Raw genomic sequence first — 20,306 nt, 5'->3', positions numbered from 1 at the left:
TATGGAACCATCATATTACTATTCATTATCTATTGAGAAAAATGGTTTAATAGACAAGAGATTTATTGAAAATAAAAATAAAAATTGTGTGGAATCCGATCAATCTTATTCAGAAAGAATTAACCATGATTTGAAGATAGCAAGTCCGAAAGGACAATAAATCTAAAATTAAATATTTATCTCTTTTCTAAAATAATATGTTATATTTATTATTAAATACCATTTCCTAATCTCTCATGAAGATATTTTGCTTCTTTTCAGTTTTTCACCAACATTTCAAATATAGCTCAATTCAATATTTTTGTGATAGCATTGAAATATACATTGAAACATAATGATATTACAATTTTTTTTATAATAGTAGGAGGCTCTTCCACCATACAACTAAAAGAACCTGTATGTACATTTTATATTTAGTTTGTTTTTTGACACTTTTAAACGTTTTGAATCTAAAAGTCTGGTGGGACTATTATGGCCATTTTGATATCAAGAGCGTTTCTCCGTTCAGTGGCTATCCAGCCGTGCTTGTGAGAGGTTACTGTCAATCCTTGCTTTACAATAACAGTTTAAAATATGTGATACAATTGAAATTCCTGCGAGTTGTGAAGTTTGCCAGGTAATACGATTAGTTGGCTAAGCACAATAAACTGTTCGATAAAATCATTACAGGAACGAGACTTGGATAAAACACATGATTTGCAAAACCAAATTACAGTATATGAAGTGAAGGCTCACTATCTATGGAGAGTGTGACTACCTGGTTGAAGTCTCAGAATTTTATAACACTGTAATATCAAAACTAGTTCCCTGCTATGATAAGTGTCTAAATTTGTATGGTGACTATGTTGAAAAATTTTAGTGTCACTTTCAAACGTGTATAACACAATTTTTTTCTTCTATTTTGTTTATATCAACATGTAGTCTACTTTCTGGATAGCTCTTGTATATTTCATCATAAAGGATAGAAATAAGAACAATACTAAGTTTAAGTTTGGATTAGGAAAAAAATTACAAATTATGAAGACCCTAAAATAATGTTATAAAATAAAAGAATCCTTTTCAGAACTTTATAAATAATTTATTAACAAAACACTAAATGAACATTAATTGATAGATGTTTCTGAAGAATATGAAATGTACAAAAGCATCATTTATGACAATAAACTGACAATTTCTGGTTCAGAGGCAACTTCAAGAGGAGTGGCTCCATCAGCATCCTTCACGGTTTTGTTTGCTCCGAGCTCGATTAAATATTTGACAATATCAGCATGCCCGCAAGACGCAGCATAATGGAGAGCAGTTTGACCATCCTGGTCTCTGAATTCTATATCAGCATTGAGCTCTGAGATAAGAAACTGAAGCATGCCTAAATTACCACGGTCCGCAGCCCAATGAATTGGTCCCAAACCGTCTCCATCCAACTGGTCAATGTTGCTGTTCGTCGCATATTGTTTCACTTTGGTCTTCTCACCATCTCGTACCCAATCACTAAGTTTCTTCTCAGTGTCTGCCAGCTCAGGTTCTTCTTTCGCCATGCAGCTAACCGACACCCACCCGGACGCTGATGTTTTTTCACTCTCCTCTTCCCAGCTGGGGAACAATTGTGATATTAAAGCCACGTAACTTTTCATTGCCTCTTCTTGTCCAATGTTACCTAGGGCATTCCAAGCATCCCATTTCTGTCGAGCAGTCATGTTGAACCAACTTGGGCGTGCAGTGTTACACCTCCCCTGCGTCGCTTGTTTGTAGTATGAGTATAATTCTAGCAACTGTGATGAGTTCAACTGCCCCGCAACCAACTCCAAGAATTTAGCAGCACTTGAAAAACGCTCCTTTAAATCCATTTCTAAGTCTGCTTCAGCCATCTTAAACAAAAAACACTGTTAAACTACTCAACTACAACTATGAAACCACCCGATACATCTAAGAGTTTTTAGGAGTACCGGTGGAACGTTGGATAATGAGATTCCACCCGTCTATATTATGACTCTTTTGGTTGGTTATTCGCTCATAGGAATCACTGTTAAAAAATGTCACGAATCCGTAACCCTTGGAAATTCCTGTATTTCTATCAACCACAACTGATGCTGCCGCAATCTTTCCAAACTCTCTAAAATACTTCCTCAATTCCTGATGACCAACGGTCCAGGGAAGATTTCCGATAAAAAGCCTTGTAAAGTTCTTCGCAGACATGTCAAACTCGTGTGATCTCCAGCAACTGGATAGTGTGTGATTTCATCAAGTCGTTGACATCAATTCCCGATTGGGCACCAAGATTGTTCAGTGACACCTGCTCACACCGAAGACTCCACTTGTGCAAGAGATGCTCTATAGACCAATCGGCACTCCGTTCTTGGTATACGCAATAGAATCTGGCTTGTGGGTTGCTTTCGAGGAGAAAGGCAACAGTGACAATTATGTCTTCAAAGACAGAAGGTTCGTAGAAGCAATCGGAGCCTATTATGAGATCTATTGGTCCAAGCGTGAAGGTATTGGCGAGGAAGAGACCCCAGGTGAGGCCGACTACCCGCACTTGATTGCTTTGAAGATTATTGAGTTCACAGCAACGCCGAAGATGCTGAATGCTCCGAGGAAGAGTGGCACTCTCTGTTAGTGTAACGGAAGCACCACACTTGGCAGCGACAATACCAGGAAGTGCAGTTCCCGCACCGAGCTCTACAATGTGCTTACCAAGCAGTTCAGTCCTGCGTTCCCACAAGTACCAGGCTAGTACGGGTGCCGAAGGCCAGGTGTAGAAACTGTAGCTGGCCTGCAACTGCTGCAAATTACACATGGCATTAGCAAATTATCCATTCTTTAAAATCAACATTACATTACACTATTTAACACACAAAGAACAATTAAATAATTATAAAAATGAAATGAATGAATTTGATGAATTAATTTAAGACTGTAAAAAATGGTTAGTTACATAAAAAGAATAAAACAGTTTTTTGATCATGTTTTTGTTTGCTTCCTGTTATGATGATTGTGCAGACATGTTTATACTTATGATTATAGTGAAATATGTGCTTTAAGAAACATTTCAATAACACTGAAAAGTGCATATAATTGTAGCAGCTACTATCTTTGGTTTTTAGCATGGTTATCGAAAGGTTACGCTGATTTCCTTGACAATACTGGATTACAATAGTTTTCCTCAGTGACAGTAAACCTGATGATAAGAGTCTCTCTTTTCTCACTGAATCTTGTATCAATACCACTATCCATCACCATTGTGAAGGTGCTCATTCTGTTTTGTTATTGCTCTTGAAAGAGATGTTAAATTTTACTCAAGAAATTCTTTTGATCCTGCAGTACACAATGCAGATTGAAGACCTAATTCCTCAACTGCAATCTCAGTCAGTGTATGTGACTGTGCACTGACCAACCACATTCCATCAACATAAATATATCCAACAGCTAACAGAAAGAAGTTCAGGCACTGGCACTTGGCACTACCCGTGATTTTACTTTTAAATACAGGTTGACCTGTGTTCAAAGTTCAGTTGGAAGCAGCCCTTTACAGTGATTCGTCTGACACCACAACACAAACATTTTTTAGCTTGTTGCTTAAACGAACTCAGTCTGAATAAGGTAGGTGAATTGAACAATTCATGAAAATTTAATTTAAAACTAAAATAACTTAAGTATACAGACTTTGAAAACTCTATTATGTGATGATCAGCTTAACTCGTTGTGTCTGCAAAATAAATTTAATACACATAATAATGGAAATATTATTAGTTCCATGTGAACCAAACTCAAAATTGACATGGAGTGTATTAAAAATGAAAATCTTAAAATTAAGTTGATCTTGAAGGGAGACTGTGAAAGTGTTTTGTTCATAAGTGACTTCACAAGTTAACATTAAAAGAATTCAACAGAAGGAATTTGAAAAAGAAAATAGTATAATCTCCAAAAGACATTAGAATGAAATATAGAGTACAGAACATATTTTATCTGTTCTAACAGTAAAAAGGACAAAGAGACGATATCTGTGTTGTTAAGACTTTCTTTTCTCAGATGTTTTAAAAAATGATACAAAAATAAGTGACTATGATAACGGTCTTTCATCAGGGTTCAAAAATAAGCTCATAGTGAAAGCATTTGATATGTTGCTACAGAGATATGAAAGAAACTTTATATGAGGCTACATTGTTGCATCCTATGAAAAGATGTTGGGGTTCATTCCATATCAAATCAACATGGAGTATAATCATGATCACCTCAGAATTTGGCCGACGTGAAACTGGCCATACATTCCACCCATAGAAAGAATACCATTCAAACCCGGACCTAGTTCCTAACTGAATCCTAACCTAGCTCATCAACTTAACCCATACAAAATATATATATATATATATATTAATTTAATAACATGAAGATAAATACTACAAATACAGATTTTCAATGAACAAAGTCTACTTTTACAATAGTAATCGTCATTTGTAGTGGCTATTTTCTGGGACTATACTCCTTTAACAAGAGTTCTGAGAAACCCTATAGATATAGATACGCTTTGAGGTACGGTCATTCATAGATTTGTTTTTCTTCTGAATTTGGCCTATGAAATTGAGTAGATATAGTTTTAGAATGCCAGTTAAGCAGATTCTATAGTTTTGTTTGGCATTTTTTTCTTTTTGTCTTCAAATAATAAAAATTAATTTAGTTTTGTTAAATAAACTGGTTCAGGAACTTATGAGTAGTTCCTGAACCAGGTAAGGATTTGTATAAGAGGATTAGTTCTTTCTATGGGTGGAATCTATGGGCAGTTCCACACTGCTAGAATTTGGTATGAAGGTAGTCCTCATATAGAGAAGAAAATTGTCAAATATTTCAAAGTTACGGCTATAATAAGTATTAGTGTCATTTTACTCAGTTTTAAATGCTCTTTATACGTACAACACAACTTACTTTGGCATAAAGTTTTTTTAATAAAATTCAAATCTTTGATTATCTAAAAAAGTATACTTTTGAACATTTAGAAAAATTTTCTATAAATAGAGCTTATTTTTGGTAAGGGATTATCAAAATTTCAAAGTAGAAGGTTAATGGGTTCATAGTTAAATAATAATTTAAGAAAAGTTTTTCCTTCCATGGGCAGTAACAGAAAATGTCATTTGCCTCCATACCAAATATCTTGCTTATGGTATCAGGTAATACTAGTTTTTCTTATTTTTACATTATGCAGCACATCCATATGAGTATCACAAATCTTTTTTGACATTGACTTAAAGAATCGTCTAGATCAGAGTCTCCTGAGTGTCTCCTACATTCTGATATTATTTTATTAGTGTCTCCTTACATTGTCAAAAATAAAGTGCATTATGAAATATAAACAATATTCAACTAACGACAACTATTTTGTAAATAACTAAAGTGCTGTCTTAACGAAAACCCTCTATTAAGTACTCAAATTATAGTTATGATAATAATCAACATCTTATTGAAATTAAGAAAGGTAAGGATACATAGTATCAACTTTTTACAAACACTTGTAACCACCCTTTCTTAAATTATTTAACTATGAACCCATTAGCCTCCCACATTGAGAATCACTTACCAAAAATGCAAACTATTTATAGGAGTTATTCCAAAATTTTCAAAAATGCAATTTAAAAAAAAAATTAAAATTTGTATTTGATTTTCCAAAAAACTTAATGACAAAGTATGTTGTTCTGTACATTAAAAGAGCATTTAAAACTGAGTAAAATGACACCATTCCCATCTCTAGCTTGTTTGGTGTTTTCAAATTGCCGTTTTTTATGGATTATGAGTAACTTTACAGAGCCATAACATTGAAACCATTAATCTGGGAAATATTGGCAATTTCATAATCTATATGAGGACTACCTTCATAACAAACTTAAACTTCTGAGGTGATCAAGTAAATATATTTTTTTAAGTGTTGATTTTATAAGGAATGAGCCGTTCTTGACAGTATCTGTGCTAATATTAAGCACTTTGTGCGATTTAAAATGATGTCTCCATGTGAGGAGGTTATGTCATGCAATTTGTTAAAGAATTTGTAGGGGAAGCTACATTGCTGAACACCAAAACAAATTTTATGTTGGAGAAGATTATATATTTTGTCATCACATATTTAATCCCAAGTAAATATCATAGTAGAAACCCGTGCTGTGCTATTGGCCAAGAACCATCTGGTTGAAAAGCATAGCCTAATATCGATGAAAACATACCAATTGGCCTAGTTCAGCAAACTTCCTTATTTCTGTTCTAAATGTGTTTTGTTTTGTTTTGACTTTATCATATCATTATTATTTATGAGCTTTTCCCCATTTCCTGATCTAATTGATGTGTTTGATCATTATGGTTTCTTTACTATTTATCAGTTTATTAAATTACGTTCATTATTTTAATTTCAAACACGATTGTTAATAATTATGACTAAAGACATATTGACATTGATTAATAATTATTGTCATGCAACGTAATTTGGTTGGACATTATTGTTCCATATTGCTGTTTGTCAATAACCTATTACCAAAATAACGTTATCAGATATTACGATCTAGTAACCTGTTATCATGATAACATGTTTTGGTATTAGCATCATGCTATAACTGAACTGGTTGAGGAGTCTACTCAGTCCCTGTCTACTATTTGCTACTAGGCTATATGTATGTATTATAAATATTTAAAAAATAAAGGTGACATTTACAAGTGTTCACGTGATCTGAGCTTGAATTTAGGTACTATCTACGGAGTGGCACTGATGATTTTTGATTGGTACTTCCCCGACTTCAGATCATGCCACGTGATGTGATATCGGAGTAGTTGGACGATCTGGGCCACGTCATCTGAGGTCGGGAAAGTACCAGTCAAAAATACCCCGGGCCAACAGTGCTGGCTTCGGTGGCGTCACCTTATACTTCTGGCTAAAACAGAAAAACATCCCTTTAGATAATACCCAAATTCAAGCTCAAATCACTGAACGCTTTCAGGTTATCTTAATTTGGTACTACTAGTAACATATGTGTGATATCCTAATCTAATCCTACATATATTGCGCAATAACATTTAATAGCATATTATTTCCATTCCTAGCCTTAGTAGTTGAACGAAATCACCTAGCCTGTTACAGGTTTCTGAGTAACCAATACTAGAAAGATGTTATAAGAACGTCAAATCATTCAGCCCAGCTGTTAATTAAATAACAGAGAGTTGCTACTAACACTATCCAGGTAATAGGTTACTACTGAATAACCCTGTTACTGACACTAATACGTTATCGTTTATTCTGTGACAAATAGTATTGAAATAAAATATTCAAGAGCTGTATTCGTATTCATATGAGGTTTAAAAGAAAATACATATATGGAGACTTTGAAAAGAATAATTTAGGAAAGATTAATAATTTGAAAAAATAATTACAAATTTTAATACTTGAAAAAATGTATAATTGTATAATTATTAAATTAAATAATTAATTTTTAAATTACAGTTGTAAGCAATAAAGACAAATATGAATGTTTATTTAATATTGTTGTGTAAAAACAATACATTATTGAGGTTTTCTGGCTTCAGTCTATTTCTACGGTCATTAGTGACAAGACCTGGTGTGGAAACTAGTCTTTCAGACGGAATTGAAGTAGGTAAACAAAAATATTTCTTCTGAAGTTCGTATATCATGGGTATGACTTGTTTATATGAGGCACAAAAAGCTAAAGGCACAAAAAGCAAAAGTATTCGAATACAGGGGTGAATTCGTGACAAACAAGTGAAATAACCAAGGAAAAATAGATTGTGGGAAAGAAGTAAGACAGGTCTAGACCTGTCTGTTAGAAACGCTCAGCTGAGTACAAGTATTCGAATACAGGGGTGAGTTCGAATTCACTGTATTCGATTCTCCCATCACTAATGTAGCTACACTAAGTGCATGCGCTAAACGGCAACTGCAGCGGCTTAATTTAAAAACGGTACTTACTTGAAAAACATGCCTCGTATATGAGGATTAATTTTATTTCAGCATTGGTAAGTACAAAATTCCATATAGCTTATTTTTGTTGGATTTCAAATTTAAATTTTTTTCTTTTAAATCTGATTTCTTTTTTATAGGCTGAGAAAAGCAAACATCTCTATTTCCTCTTTAGATAATGCACTAATTCTTAGAGTGGCATCATCAGCATTTAAGCATAATTTATCTAGCTCTGGAATTCCTTTTAGGTAGCAGAGGAATAGAAGTGGCCCCAAAATGGATCCTTGAGGAACCCCATAAGAAGTTTGTTTTAAAGTAAAATTATATTTACTACAGATGAGCCGCATTGAATACGACCTGCACGAAGGATTCTTGCACATAGGGGGGGGGAGGAGCAGAAGCTTGACCAAGCCTACCGCCATGCCCTCTTTCACTGATTGATCTATTCCTTGCTGGTGCTCTGCTTCCCTGTCTTGGTGTTTTAGAGCAGGGCTGCCCAACCTACGGCCCGCGGGCCGAATCCGGCCCTCGAGTCAGTTTTATGTGGCCCGCCTTGTTGCCAAAACAACCAAATTTGTTTACAAGCATTTGAAATATTAAATAAATACAAATTTTGAGAACCAAGCAGTCCAGCCGATTTCACGTAGAATGAGCCGTATTCATTTGGTGGAGTATGAGTGTTGAAAGAAGTAAAGTAGTTGCAGACAGATTTCACTGACTACGGTGGTGGCTCCCAGCTGGCGAATATAGCGCGCGTAAAGCACGGCACAGCGCGCGGTGCGGCATCGTAGCCCCTACCCAACTCAAGGTCACCACTCGCCACGTAATTTGTATGTCCTAGTATCCTAGTAGGATTAATTAAAATCAATGTATTCAATTTATTGGTGACTTTTTTATTGTTCCCTCAGAATTAGAGCAAACATCCAAAAGTCTGGGTTTATATTTATTTCTAATAAAATAACCTAAAAACATAATATATTATAAACCTTTACCTAACAACTAATAAATAATAAGAAATTACAATAATCAGGAAACAAGGGCCAAATAACCTTAAAACTCATATTTTGCACAAGATTTCTGGAACAAACCCCGGCCAATACGTTTTGTTTGGGGTTCCAAATCCCCTGGGATGTTGGCCCGCCTGGCCATAAAGGCTTTACAATGTGGCCCTTGGGTAAAAAAGGTTGGGCACCCCTGTTTTAGAGCATCACACTATGTGTTTTGTTATTACGTAATAACAAATATTATTATTTATGTTAAGAATAGAGCATTGAATCTATTTAATATGTTAGTATAATTAAGTATTTAAACAAGTGTTTATTGTTAATAGCTGTTGTTATTATTACTAGGTTTGTAAAAAAACTGTTATGTAACACACACCCTATGAGTGGTAAAGTCGCGACTGAGGATTGGTTGGTAAGGAATGTGGACGGGGAAGTGAGTCAGCGCTTTTTCTCTCTCTCCCCCCGTACTGTTCACTTAATAGGTCGCTTTCAAAGCGGCTCATCTATAGTTAAATTATTCTTGTTTTTTAGATTATGTACTTCCACAAAATGATGTCTTGTTTTGTATACAGGGTGAGTGGCTCTTGGTGTGACAAAATTTTTTGGGTTATAATGCAATGTAAATGTGATACAATGGCGGTTATAAAAAAGTCTAACTCCAAAAATTAGGTCTGAAATGAATTATTTTCAGTTTTTCTAAAAAACCAATTTTTAGATTCTCCGTTAAATTTTTGATTTGAAAAAGTTATTGGTTCAAACGGTAAGAAAAGGAAATTAAGCTTCAGGTCGATTTAAATGGTAAAGTTGCTAAGTTTCAGAAAAACTGAAATATAATTGAACCCCATCTTTTTACCACACACTGTACACAAGAATGTTTCAAGTGATATTAAAAACTTTGCCCCTTAATAGGCTTTAAAATGGTATGCCATATGATCATAGTTAAGTATTCGGTTACCTACTTTTATTGGTTTGAATATTAAAAAACATGTAAGCTACAAAAAGATTAAAACAATTTAATAACAACTATACTTAATTTTTATGTTTTATCAAACTGCCTCATAAAACAGGGAATTGAAGATTTAAAAAAAGTAAAGCAGTTTTTGCACGAAAATAATTCATTTCAGACCTAATTTTTGGAGTTAGACTTTTTTATAACTGCCATTGTATCACATTTACATTGCATTATAACCCAAAAAATTTTGTCACACCAAGAGCCACACACCCTGTATATGACTTTTGTCCGATGTATTCCTTGCCATGAATACCAAACTGTGACAACTTAGTACGACTAACACTGTCAAATGTTTTTGGAGGTCTGTAAATACTCCTATTACCTTATCCCCTCTATCCATAGAATTAATCACCAACTCAATGAAATCAGCACTGGTAGCTGTAACTACAGATTTACTTTTTCTAAACCCATGTTGTATGCTTTTAAATAAATTGTTTCTTTCTAAATAGTCAACCTCCCTCAGGGGGCGGTCTTACTTTCGAGGCCGTACGGGTAGTGGCGACCCCGAGGTACCCTAGCTAATGCTCCAGATCCCTTCTCTTCTTGTTCTGGAGGCCTATGGCTGGCACACTTTTCTATGTGTCAGCCTATCTCTCTTCTTCACTCTCTTCTATCTGAGGTAAAGTTCCTCAAACTCTTCGATCTAGTTTCCCTTTCATTTCTCCCACTAGGGGCCAAGCCACGGTGGAACAGCGTAGGCCAGGGCTGAATGGCTGGTGGCAAACCAGTCTTTACTATGCGGACTCTGGACACCGGCGACCCTCCAATTTGCTTTTAAACTTTTGCTTACCCAGGCATGCGGGACTCTGTCTGGGTTGAACCTTCCATTCCCTAGCTTCTCGTGGGAACAACATGAAAAGAAACAAAAACAAAAATCAAAACCAACCAACCCTTGAAACAGTTCCTGAAGCTGTTTTTCTAACCTACCTCTTCCTGCTGAGGTAGCTCCTGAAGCTACCTCGCACATACCACCACCTGGCAACACAAACTCAAGAGGTTGTTATGGCCAACATCCCTACCTTCTCCCCTCAACAAAGTGCCTTAGGAACACACAGGAGGTTCCATTGCACACTGAAGCTCCCATACATGGCAAGGCTTTATCTGAGAAGGCAGTACAAGCGCTGAGGAAGCAAAATCCCTTCAAGATATAGAAGATCAGCTCCTCAACAGCCCAAGCACTCCCATGTCTACAGGTACGCTGGATGATGCCACAGAGCAACTCGGCAACCTCAGAATGAAGAGGCCCAATCTCACCACTGCTCAAAGAAGAGAAGCACTAAAGGCTAAACTTCTTGAAAAGGGTGAAGCTTTTGACCCTTCCAAGTGGAGGAGGGGAAAAAGAAGAAGAAAAAGAATCCAGAACGGCAGGAGGTCTCAACTCCGGGCCCAACTGCGGGTACCAAGGCGGGGGTGGGGTCGGCCAAACGCCCCAGAGGCACCTTGGTCACCCCGCCCTCCGCTGAGGGACCCGCAAAGAAGGCTAGGAGGGAAACCCAAAAGCCCCGAAGCCCACGATCCCGAGGCCTCTGGTAGCACACCCAAGGCTACCTACAGAGAGGTCGCAGCGATCAAAATGGCCATAGCCCTCGAAGGCTACCCGGAAGCGAAGCTTAGTGCAGAGCAAGGAGAAGCCATCGAGGACGCAATTATGGAAGAAAGAAATCCAACCCCTGGAGGATGGTTTCCGTTCCCATCGTTTTTGCGGGCACCCTACCTAGAGAAAGGTGTTTTAATTGCTTCCTGCATCAACGAGCACACCAAAACGTTGGCTGGAAGAAGTTATTCAAAGAATAAAACCTCTGGGAGATGACATCTCTCTGAGAGTGGGTCTGCGTAAGGACATCTTGTGAGGTCCACTAGGGTGTTTTTCAGAGCTCACCCGAAGCTTCTGAAGAAGACACCTGAAAAGGTACTTGAGATGTTCAATAAGCAGAACCCCAACCTGAATGTAAACGAGTGGAAAATCCTTCCATCCAAGCCAGACCCGAAAAGGTTACGGATTCGTCTGCTTCCTGGACGAGGTCTGCTACAAGGCTGTGAAGGCTTCCAACTGTAGAGCCAACTTAGGACTCTGGGCAGGTCTCAATTGTCTCCTCGACAGTCAAGGACAATGCCACGAGTTCTACAAATCAACCTCCAGCACAGTAGGGGCTTGCCTCGGCAGCCTTCTGCCAGTTCTTCCTCCAGGAGGGATTTGATCTGGCATTGATTCAAGAACCATGGCTTCACCAAGGGAGAGTGGCGGGCCTAAATGAAACCAAAGGTAAGTTAATTTACTGTACCTCTCTAAGGAATATCAGAACCTGCATCCTGTTGAAGAGAGGCTTGGATTTTCTAACCCTCAACGAATTCTGCTCCAGAGATCTCACTGTGGGCACACTTGACCCTGGAAGAATGGAGGCATAGTGCAGAGCACAATTGTAGGCTCCGTATACTTGCCATATGATGCCAGGGAACTCCCTCCATCAAGAGACCTAGAGCTCCTGGTGGAAGAAGCACAAGCCAGACGTCAACAACTTCTTCTAGGTTATGACGCCAACGCCCATCACTCTGACTGGATGGGCAGCACCAACACTAACCCCAGAGGTGAGGCACTTTTAACAATTTCTTCTAAGTAGGGAGACCTATTTATATGTAATAAAGGTAAACCGCCCTACGTTCGCAACACGAATTAGACAAGAAGTTATTGACATAACAATCTGCACACAAGGTATACTTGGAATGGTTTGATAAGTGGCACGTAAGCGAAGAGGCCTCATTATCGGATCACAGGTATATCCGCTTTAACTTGCAAGATGAGGCGGCAGAGGTCCTCTATCGCAATCCAGGAGGACCTGACTGGTTGGGATATAAGTCTGACCTTCAGTCACAGTTGGGATCGGTAGGCGGAAGGGTGCGATGCTTCACAGACATAGATCAGATAGCTTCTGACCTGCAGAAATGCTATAATAATCAATAGCTTTCACGACAATTGCCCATTGCGACGGGGAAGAGTCGAACCAATACTAAGTGGTGGACTGCGGACCTCGCTCGCAAAAGGGCTAATGTCAGGAAGCTGTACAATCAATGCAAAAGGAGCCGTTATCTGGGAGTCCTATCATAGAGCTCTAACAGAATACAGCCTAGCAATTAAAAAAGCAAAACAAAGTTCCTGGAGGCAGTTTACACAGAAGGTAAATGAGTTAAGCGCGGCAGCTAGACTGCAACGCTTACTAGCCTCAAGTCCAACCGGTCACTTGGGATCTTTAGGTCCTAGGGAGGTCAACACACTTCCGGGTCTAGTGATAGCCTCAAACTTCTCCTTGAGACTCACTTCCCTGATTGTATCTTTGAGAATGACGACACTGGAACGTCTGGGTAACCACGAGGGCAGGCTCACGGCTAAGAGCTTGTCGTGGTAGCTGGGCCATTGCCAGAAGGATTGTCACTCTCTCTAAAGCCAAATGGGCAATTTCTAAATTTGCCCCTTTCAAATCTGCAGGAGGGGATGGAATCTTCCTTCAACAAGGGCCTGAGAATCTCCTTACCCTTCTATGTGAACTATTCAGGGCGAGCCTAGCCTATGGGTACATACCACAAGTCTGGCGTCTCAACAGGGTGGTCTTCATCCCTAAAAAAAGGGAGAGCGGACTACTCTGTCCCTAAATCTTTTCGTCCCATCAGTTTCTTCGTTTCTACTGAAAACATTAGAAAGACTGGTGGAGAGGCACCTGAGAAAGGGAGTTCTCTCAGGACACTCCCCCTTCATCGCAACCAACATGCATACCAGCAAGGCAAATCCTGTGAATCAGCACTGCACCAACTAGTCAGTAGGATTGAGGATAGCCTGTCCGCCAAGGAATTGGCATTGTGCACCTTCATAGACATTGAAGGAGCTTTTCGACAATGCCAAAATTCACTGCAATGGTAAGTGGAGCACAGCGACGTGGCCTCGAGCCAGCTCTGTGCGGTGGATTAGGGCCATGCTGTGCTCCAGACGGATCAGGGCCGATCTCAATGAAGTATCGCTTGTGATCGCACCCACAAGGGGATGTCCTCAAGGAGGCATCCTGTCACCTCTACTGTGGAATCTAGTAGTAGATGGTCTACTTGAGGACCTTACTAACAACGGAATCTATGTCCAAGGATATGCAGACGACACATAGTCCTTATGGTACAGGGAAAATATACAAATGTTGTTGTTGATATCATGAATACCAACCTTCAACATGTACACAACTGGTGTCCAGGGAGAGGGACTGAAAGTAAATCCCTCTAAGACAGTAGTTGTACCATTCACTAGAAAAAAGAACCTAGAGTCTCTTTTCTAGGCTGAAACTCGCATCCACTCAGCTGGAGTGGTCAAAGACAGTCAAATATTTAGGACTGACTCTAGACCATAAGCTTACGTGGAATGATCATCTTAATAATATCCTGCACAAAGCAAAGTGGCGCTCATGACGTCCAGGAGACTTGCAGGAATCTCATGGGGCGTAAAACCCCATATAGCACTATGGCTTTACAAAGCAGTTGTAAGGCCTCAAATCACTTATGGTTCATTAGTCTGGTGGACAAAGGTGAAATCAGGTAACTGCCAAAGCCAAGCTTGAAAGCTTACAAAGGCTTGGCACAATCTTTGTAACCGGAGCATTCAGGAGCAGTCCCTCAGCGACCCTCGAGGTGGCTTTAGGACCTTCTACCTCTTGATGTCCATATAAAAGCTGAAGCGCGTAAGTCAGCTTATCGGCTGATGGTTGCTGGCTTGTGGAGGAATGGCGCGTCTAACGCGAGCCATTGGCGCCATCACTGAAGCTGTAAACCCAAGCGCTATTCTCGAAATGGTCTCCGACACAATGAGAACGGAGTTCGTATTCAATAAGCCATTCTCTGTTGACTTCTACTCCAGAGATGAGTGGAAATCGCAAGATAACATCCAACAATAAGAAAGAGCTTTGTCTGGTACAACGGATGGCTCGCTTATTAAGGGTAGAAACTTGGATATGGAGTGTTTAGTCAATCCCCTAGAACTGCCCTTAGCGGCAGTTTGGGTCGGAACTGCTCCATATTTCAAGCGAAATCTATGGTATCCTAGCCTGTGCCAACCTAAGCCTCACCAGGAGATACCAGGGAATGAACATCTGTATAATGTCAGACAGTCAGGCAGCTCTTAAAGCTCTTGACTCCAACAGCATTTCATCCAGGCTTGTGTGGGAGTGCTTTAACACTCTCTGCAAGCTTTGGATCACGCAACTGTGTGTGTCTTGGTTGGGTACCGGGCCACACAGGCATAGGTGGCAACGAATGCGCCGACAGGCTTGCCAAAAGCGGAGCAAGCAATGCCATACACCGGTCCAGAACCGAGTTGTGGTATAAGCAAGTCAGCCGCTTACCAAAGTATAAACAAATGGTCCAGGAAGACACACCCGCTTGCGGTGGCAGAGTCACCAAGGACAAGCACTCGGCAAAAGACTGCTTGCCGATTCTAGCTCCGGATTCACCAGATGGCTGATGGGGGCTGGGCAGGGATCGGGTTAAGCAAGTGATTGCCTTGATCACTGGACACAGCCACTTCAGGAAACACCTAAACACTCTAGGTTTACGAAATGAGGACTCGGAGTGTAGACTCTGCAATAAGTCTGAAGAGACTGCAAAACACATAATACTGGACTGTGAGAGACTGGGAGCAAGGAGAAGGGCTCTTTTCGGTGATAAACAACCAGGCGACGAACCAGATGCTAGTATCGGGGGAAAAGCTTCTTAGCCTAATTAAGGGCACGAAGATAGGCTTACCCCTCTAAACATCAAAGGGGCACACAATATAAGCTCAGGTTGACGTGTGAGGATCTATGAATCCACCCCAAATATCCCAAAGGAAAAAAAAAAAAAAAAAATAGTCAACCAGCTGGTTAGACATTACACACTCAAATACTTTGGATATAACTGGGAGCAATGCAAGTGGCCGATAATTTGCTCCATCGAACTGATCACCTTTTCTAAATAAGAGGTTTTATTTTTGTAATTTTTAATTTTTCAGAGAATAGTACAGAGAGGAAATATGAATTAACTATATGAAGCAGTGGGTCAGCTAGAAATTCTATTGCATATTTTAATACTGGCACTGATATGCCATCATATCCAGTGCTATAACTACTTTTCAGACTGCTGATGATTTTAATAATATCATCTCTATCAATTAGTTTGCATTGAAAATTAATATCCGAAAAATCTTGAAAAGCGTTCAAACTAAAATTTGTTGAGATATGTTAAATTTTGCTTTGTCCTTAATTGCAGTAACATAATATTATTAAAAATTTCACTAACTTTACTACGATCTGGTACTATGTTATTATTGTCCCTGATGTATATCCTTTTTGTATTTGGTTTAGAAAGAACTGTTACATAGTTATGATTTTCCAAGTGTCTGACAATTTTTAGATCTTTAAATTTTACTACTATAGTAATATAGTTTTTCTTGAATAATTTTATTTTAAAAAGTATTTTATTTAAGTGTTACATTGTAAATGTCTCTTTGGGATTTTGTTCTTCAGGCAGCATTGCTTTCAGTAATTAGTTTCTTTTTTCTAGTTTTAGATCTTCGTTATCCAAGGTATTTTATCAAAGTAATTTTTGACTTTTACAATTAATTGGAAAATGAGTATTGAAGTAATATCAAAAGATATGGATGAAGGTGTCATATTTTAAATGATCTGGAGCTTTACAAAACTTGTGTCCATGTTTTTTTAACTTAATGCTAGATTGAAATCTCTCATATATTCGACAGAAAATACCCTGGAATACTTCAATGAATAATATGTTTGTTGCACTGAGTTAGATACATAACCAAGTATTGTAACTAACTGGCCATCATGATATGACAGCATTGCATTCACACACTCAACTTGAATCTGTGATTGTTTGAGATTGGAAATAATATTGTCTATTGCTGACTGAGTAGTGGTGGTTGACTTGGTGGGGAAGTCTATTAAGTATTTTATATTATATTGTTTTAATAGGTGCTAAGATTTTCACTTAAAAATTATTTATCAAGGTTTTGATGTTAATGTCTCCACATAAGTAATATGTGAATATACCTGTATCTATCAGCTAGATTGCTAAAAACAAAATTAACATTTTACAGGAATATACACATTTACATTAATTTGAGACCTGTAGATACCACCTAATATTTTTAAATCACCCCTATAAACCTAAACCAAACATAGCTCAAAAATTTTTCACATTGACACTGTTATAAACTGCCCATCTCTAATGTCCACAACCACAATGACGATGTACATGTCCTAAGGTATCAGATATGTTCTTCCTACAAAATAGTAAAAAAAAACCTAAAGGTTAACACTGTTTTGTTTGTCACATTTTATAAAACTACCTTTCTTATTCATAATAAAATTATTTCGTTTTAAGAAATAAAAACAGCCAACCTATACCATAATTTTAAATACCTATAACATAACTTGATTTCAGTACTTATATCCTAACTCATGAATATTGATGATTCGATAATCATGAGTATATTGATCATTTGATTATCATGGTAGGCGCATATTATACTACAGCCTATATTTATTTTAAAACATTTTACATACAACTAATAAGCTTATTCTAAATAGCCGCTTGAGGTAAACCATAGGGGTAGACTGTAATAAGCAACCTACACTCGTTATTCGATTCTTATTATCTAATGTTTCGATTGTTTTTATCTGAAGGAATAATTCAATATTCAATTTATTATTTAAACTCAGCTTATGATTTCAACTTATTAGTGAAGTAATTTAAATGTAAACAATAAACAACAAGTAGTCACTAATATTTTCTGACTTTGAAAATGGTGATGAATATGAGGAAAATATGTGAGGTATTTCTCACAAGTGATGAGATTTAAGTGGCATCAACATGTGGGTTTGGCTTCTGGTAACACATACGAACAATTCTTTCCTCTATTTCACAAAAGCAGTTACGCATTGATATCAAGCTGGGCAAGTTATAAATATTGTAAGGTTTCTTTGGTATCAATTTACAATAACGTGACCATGGAAAGGTATGTTCATTTTTTTTCCCCTGAAAACTACAATTTTTCCTGAAAACAATAGTGAAGAAAAAATTCGTCGGCAACGAAAATCAAAGGAGTTACGATTTTTTGAAAACTCTGTTTTTGACAGTATCTCTGGCAATTTTACTGAAATGATGCTGACAAGTACGTTAATTCTGTCAACGATGCCTGCCCGCTGCGCAGTGCTTGCTCTTTTAGAAAAAAAAATTTAACTCGAGCTTGCAAAAGTCGAATCCCAGATCACGTGATGCCCCTGATCCTTAACCCTCCAAGTGTTGTTCGACAAAATTTTGTCGGTTATTTTCCATTTTTAACGCAATAATGCCCGAAAGGCATCAATATAATACAATAATATACTTTCCCCCCAGTTTATATGCACCTGTGATAATAATACTTGGCTATAAATGCCCAACCCATGAAAAAAAGTCAATTTTTCATGGTCACGGTATTGTAAATAAATACCGTTTCTTTGATATCTAAGTCTAGGCCGTAGTTGGTTTAGTTGTTTTGTAATAGTATTGTTAAATTTGTTTTTAAAATAGTAATGTACGAGATTCTTCCTTCTTCTTTTACAGTAATTTATCATAACTCTTATTTTGTACATATCGAATTGTTCAATAATAATATAAGGAGTATAGGAACCACCTTATTAGTCTTCCCAACTATAGCATGCCTATTTATAGCCTACATATTAATAACAATTATTTCAACACTCTTTTAGGTGTAGTAGGCACTATACATTAGTATCTGCAAATACAGTTAAAAAGTAGCTTTTTTAAAAATTGCATAGAATTATTCTCACATAGCCTAGGCTTAAGTTACCACACCACAATGTTACCAGGCACAATGGCCGGCTAAACTGGAATCGAGAATCGTAGAGGTTAGCTACTGGTGTTACGCAAATTTGAAGGTGCTGAATTTGTCTACTTAAATTTGATTTACATATTTAATTTAAATATTAATATTACCTCTGGTATTAAGACCTCTAAGGACTCGAATTCACTACTAGAGTTCCGGTTCGGATTTGAATGAAAAACAAACGTTTTCACTTGTTCTGGTACACCATCGGTCATTGGAATTTGGATGAAAATCAGGCGTTCAAGTGTCCAACTTATAAAAAACTTAGCAAGTTGACCACAACTCTTTTTTTATTTAGCGTTAGTCATATAATATTGTAACACAAATAATATGGGCCTAATAATTTGATCTATAAATTGAATTACTAGCTTCAAAATCAGATAGATCAATTTTATAAATTTTCACTAAATACAGAAAACAACCATAGTTCATTACATTCTTGAAGCTCTTTTGTTATTGGAAATTATATATTACTTCAAACAAAAATAAAAACTTATGTTATTGGAGAGTTTGTTTAAATTAATATATAAACCATAGTTCATTATTTTTTTGTAACATCAAAGTAAATATATATAAAATATCACCTCATATTATATATATATATACAAGATTTAGACTATTTAAACTGCAACATTTAAAGAAAATACGTATTTTTATTTTGGATGTATCTGGTTTAGCAACAAAGCTTTGTGTTCCGGTTTTGTAACAGAACCTTTTAATCTTTTTAGTTTAGCAGCAGTACCTTATAATATTTTTGGTTTTGTGACATAGTCTTGTAATCTATCGAGGCTTTCATTAAAGCCAAAAGTATCTAACTTCCAAATTTATTTGGATTTTTATGTGTACCGGTACGTAAAACGTTCGCTGACTAAGGATCGGACTGTCTCTTAAATAATCCATTAGCCAGTCTAACCATGCCGCTGTGGCATCATAACAGAATAACTTTCACAATCCCCACTATTTCTGTCTTTGCACCAATGCTATTTTTGATTTGAGGCCAATCTTACATTTACAAAATAGCTTCTACCTCAGTCGTTAAATATACCCTTTTTAGCTAGTATTAAAAAAATGCGTTACCGAGGAAGTAAATTTCTCACTATTTGCGTGGATTGATGGTGTAGTTAGCTTCTTAGTTAGTGAGATGACATCCATGCCCAAATAACTCAGCTGGTCGTGGGCCCTAGAGTGGGGCACCCGGAAATTACTCAGCTTATCAGTGTACTGGATGGATCCATTCAGAAGTTTGAACAGGAACAGAACACCCTGGAACAATTTTTGTGGATGCCACCTGAACAAGAGTTATTTGAAGGACCAAACAGCTGAGGATAATTCGAGGTGGGGAGGGCAAAGGCACAGTAGAGACGCTCAATTGTCTCATGAGCAACAACGTGTTCGGAAGCTCGTAGAATCACCCCAATACTATGGCTGGCCTTAGATATG

At 37.5% G+C, this 20,306-nt stretch overlaps 3 protein-coding genes across 3 annotated transcripts; all 3 read right to left on the bottom strand.

Moving 5' to 3' along the window:
* Positions 1-1,056: 1,056 nt before the first annotated feature.
* On the bottom strand, positions 1,057-1,865 carry LOC124354054 (acyl-CoA-binding domain-containing protein 6). The gene has a single exon (XM_046804228.1). It carries the CDS (start codon positions 1,863-1,865, stop codon positions 1,152-1,154), a length of 714 nt encoding a protein of 237 aa, XP_046660184.1. The 3' UTR covers positions 1,057-1,151.
* A 58-nt stretch (positions 1,866-1,923) lies between these two features.
* Positions 1,924-2,193, bottom strand: LOC124354056 (heterogeneous nuclear ribonucleoprotein A/B-like). The gene has a single exon (XM_046804230.1). It carries the CDS (start codon positions 2,191-2,193, stop codon positions 1,924-1,926), a length of 270 nt encoding a protein of 89 aa, XP_046660186.1.
* LOC124354055 (probable methyltransferase-like protein 23) lies at positions 1,966-19,135 on the bottom strand. The gene is made up of 2 exons (XM_046804229.1): positions 18,977-19,135; positions 1,966-2,779 (listed from the first exon to the last, which is right to left on the bottom strand). The coding sequence occupies exons 1-2, from the start codon at positions 19,079-19,081 to the stop codon at positions 2,195-2,197; spliced, it is 690 nt and encodes a 229-aa protein (XP_046660185.1). The 5' UTR covers positions 19,082-19,135; the 3' UTR covers positions 1,966-2,194.
* Between the last annotated feature and the right edge of the window lie 1,171 nt (positions 19,136-20,306).

This window comes from Homalodisca vitripennis, chromosome 2 (assembly GCF_021130785.1).
Source record: "Homalodisca vitripennis isolate AUS2020 chromosome 2, UT_GWSS_2.1, whole genome shotgun sequence".
NCBI lineage: Eukaryota > Metazoa > Arthropoda > Insecta > Hemiptera > Cicadellidae > Homalodisca > Homalodisca vitripennis.
This window is presented reverse-complemented; position numbering and strand designations above follow the sequence as displayed.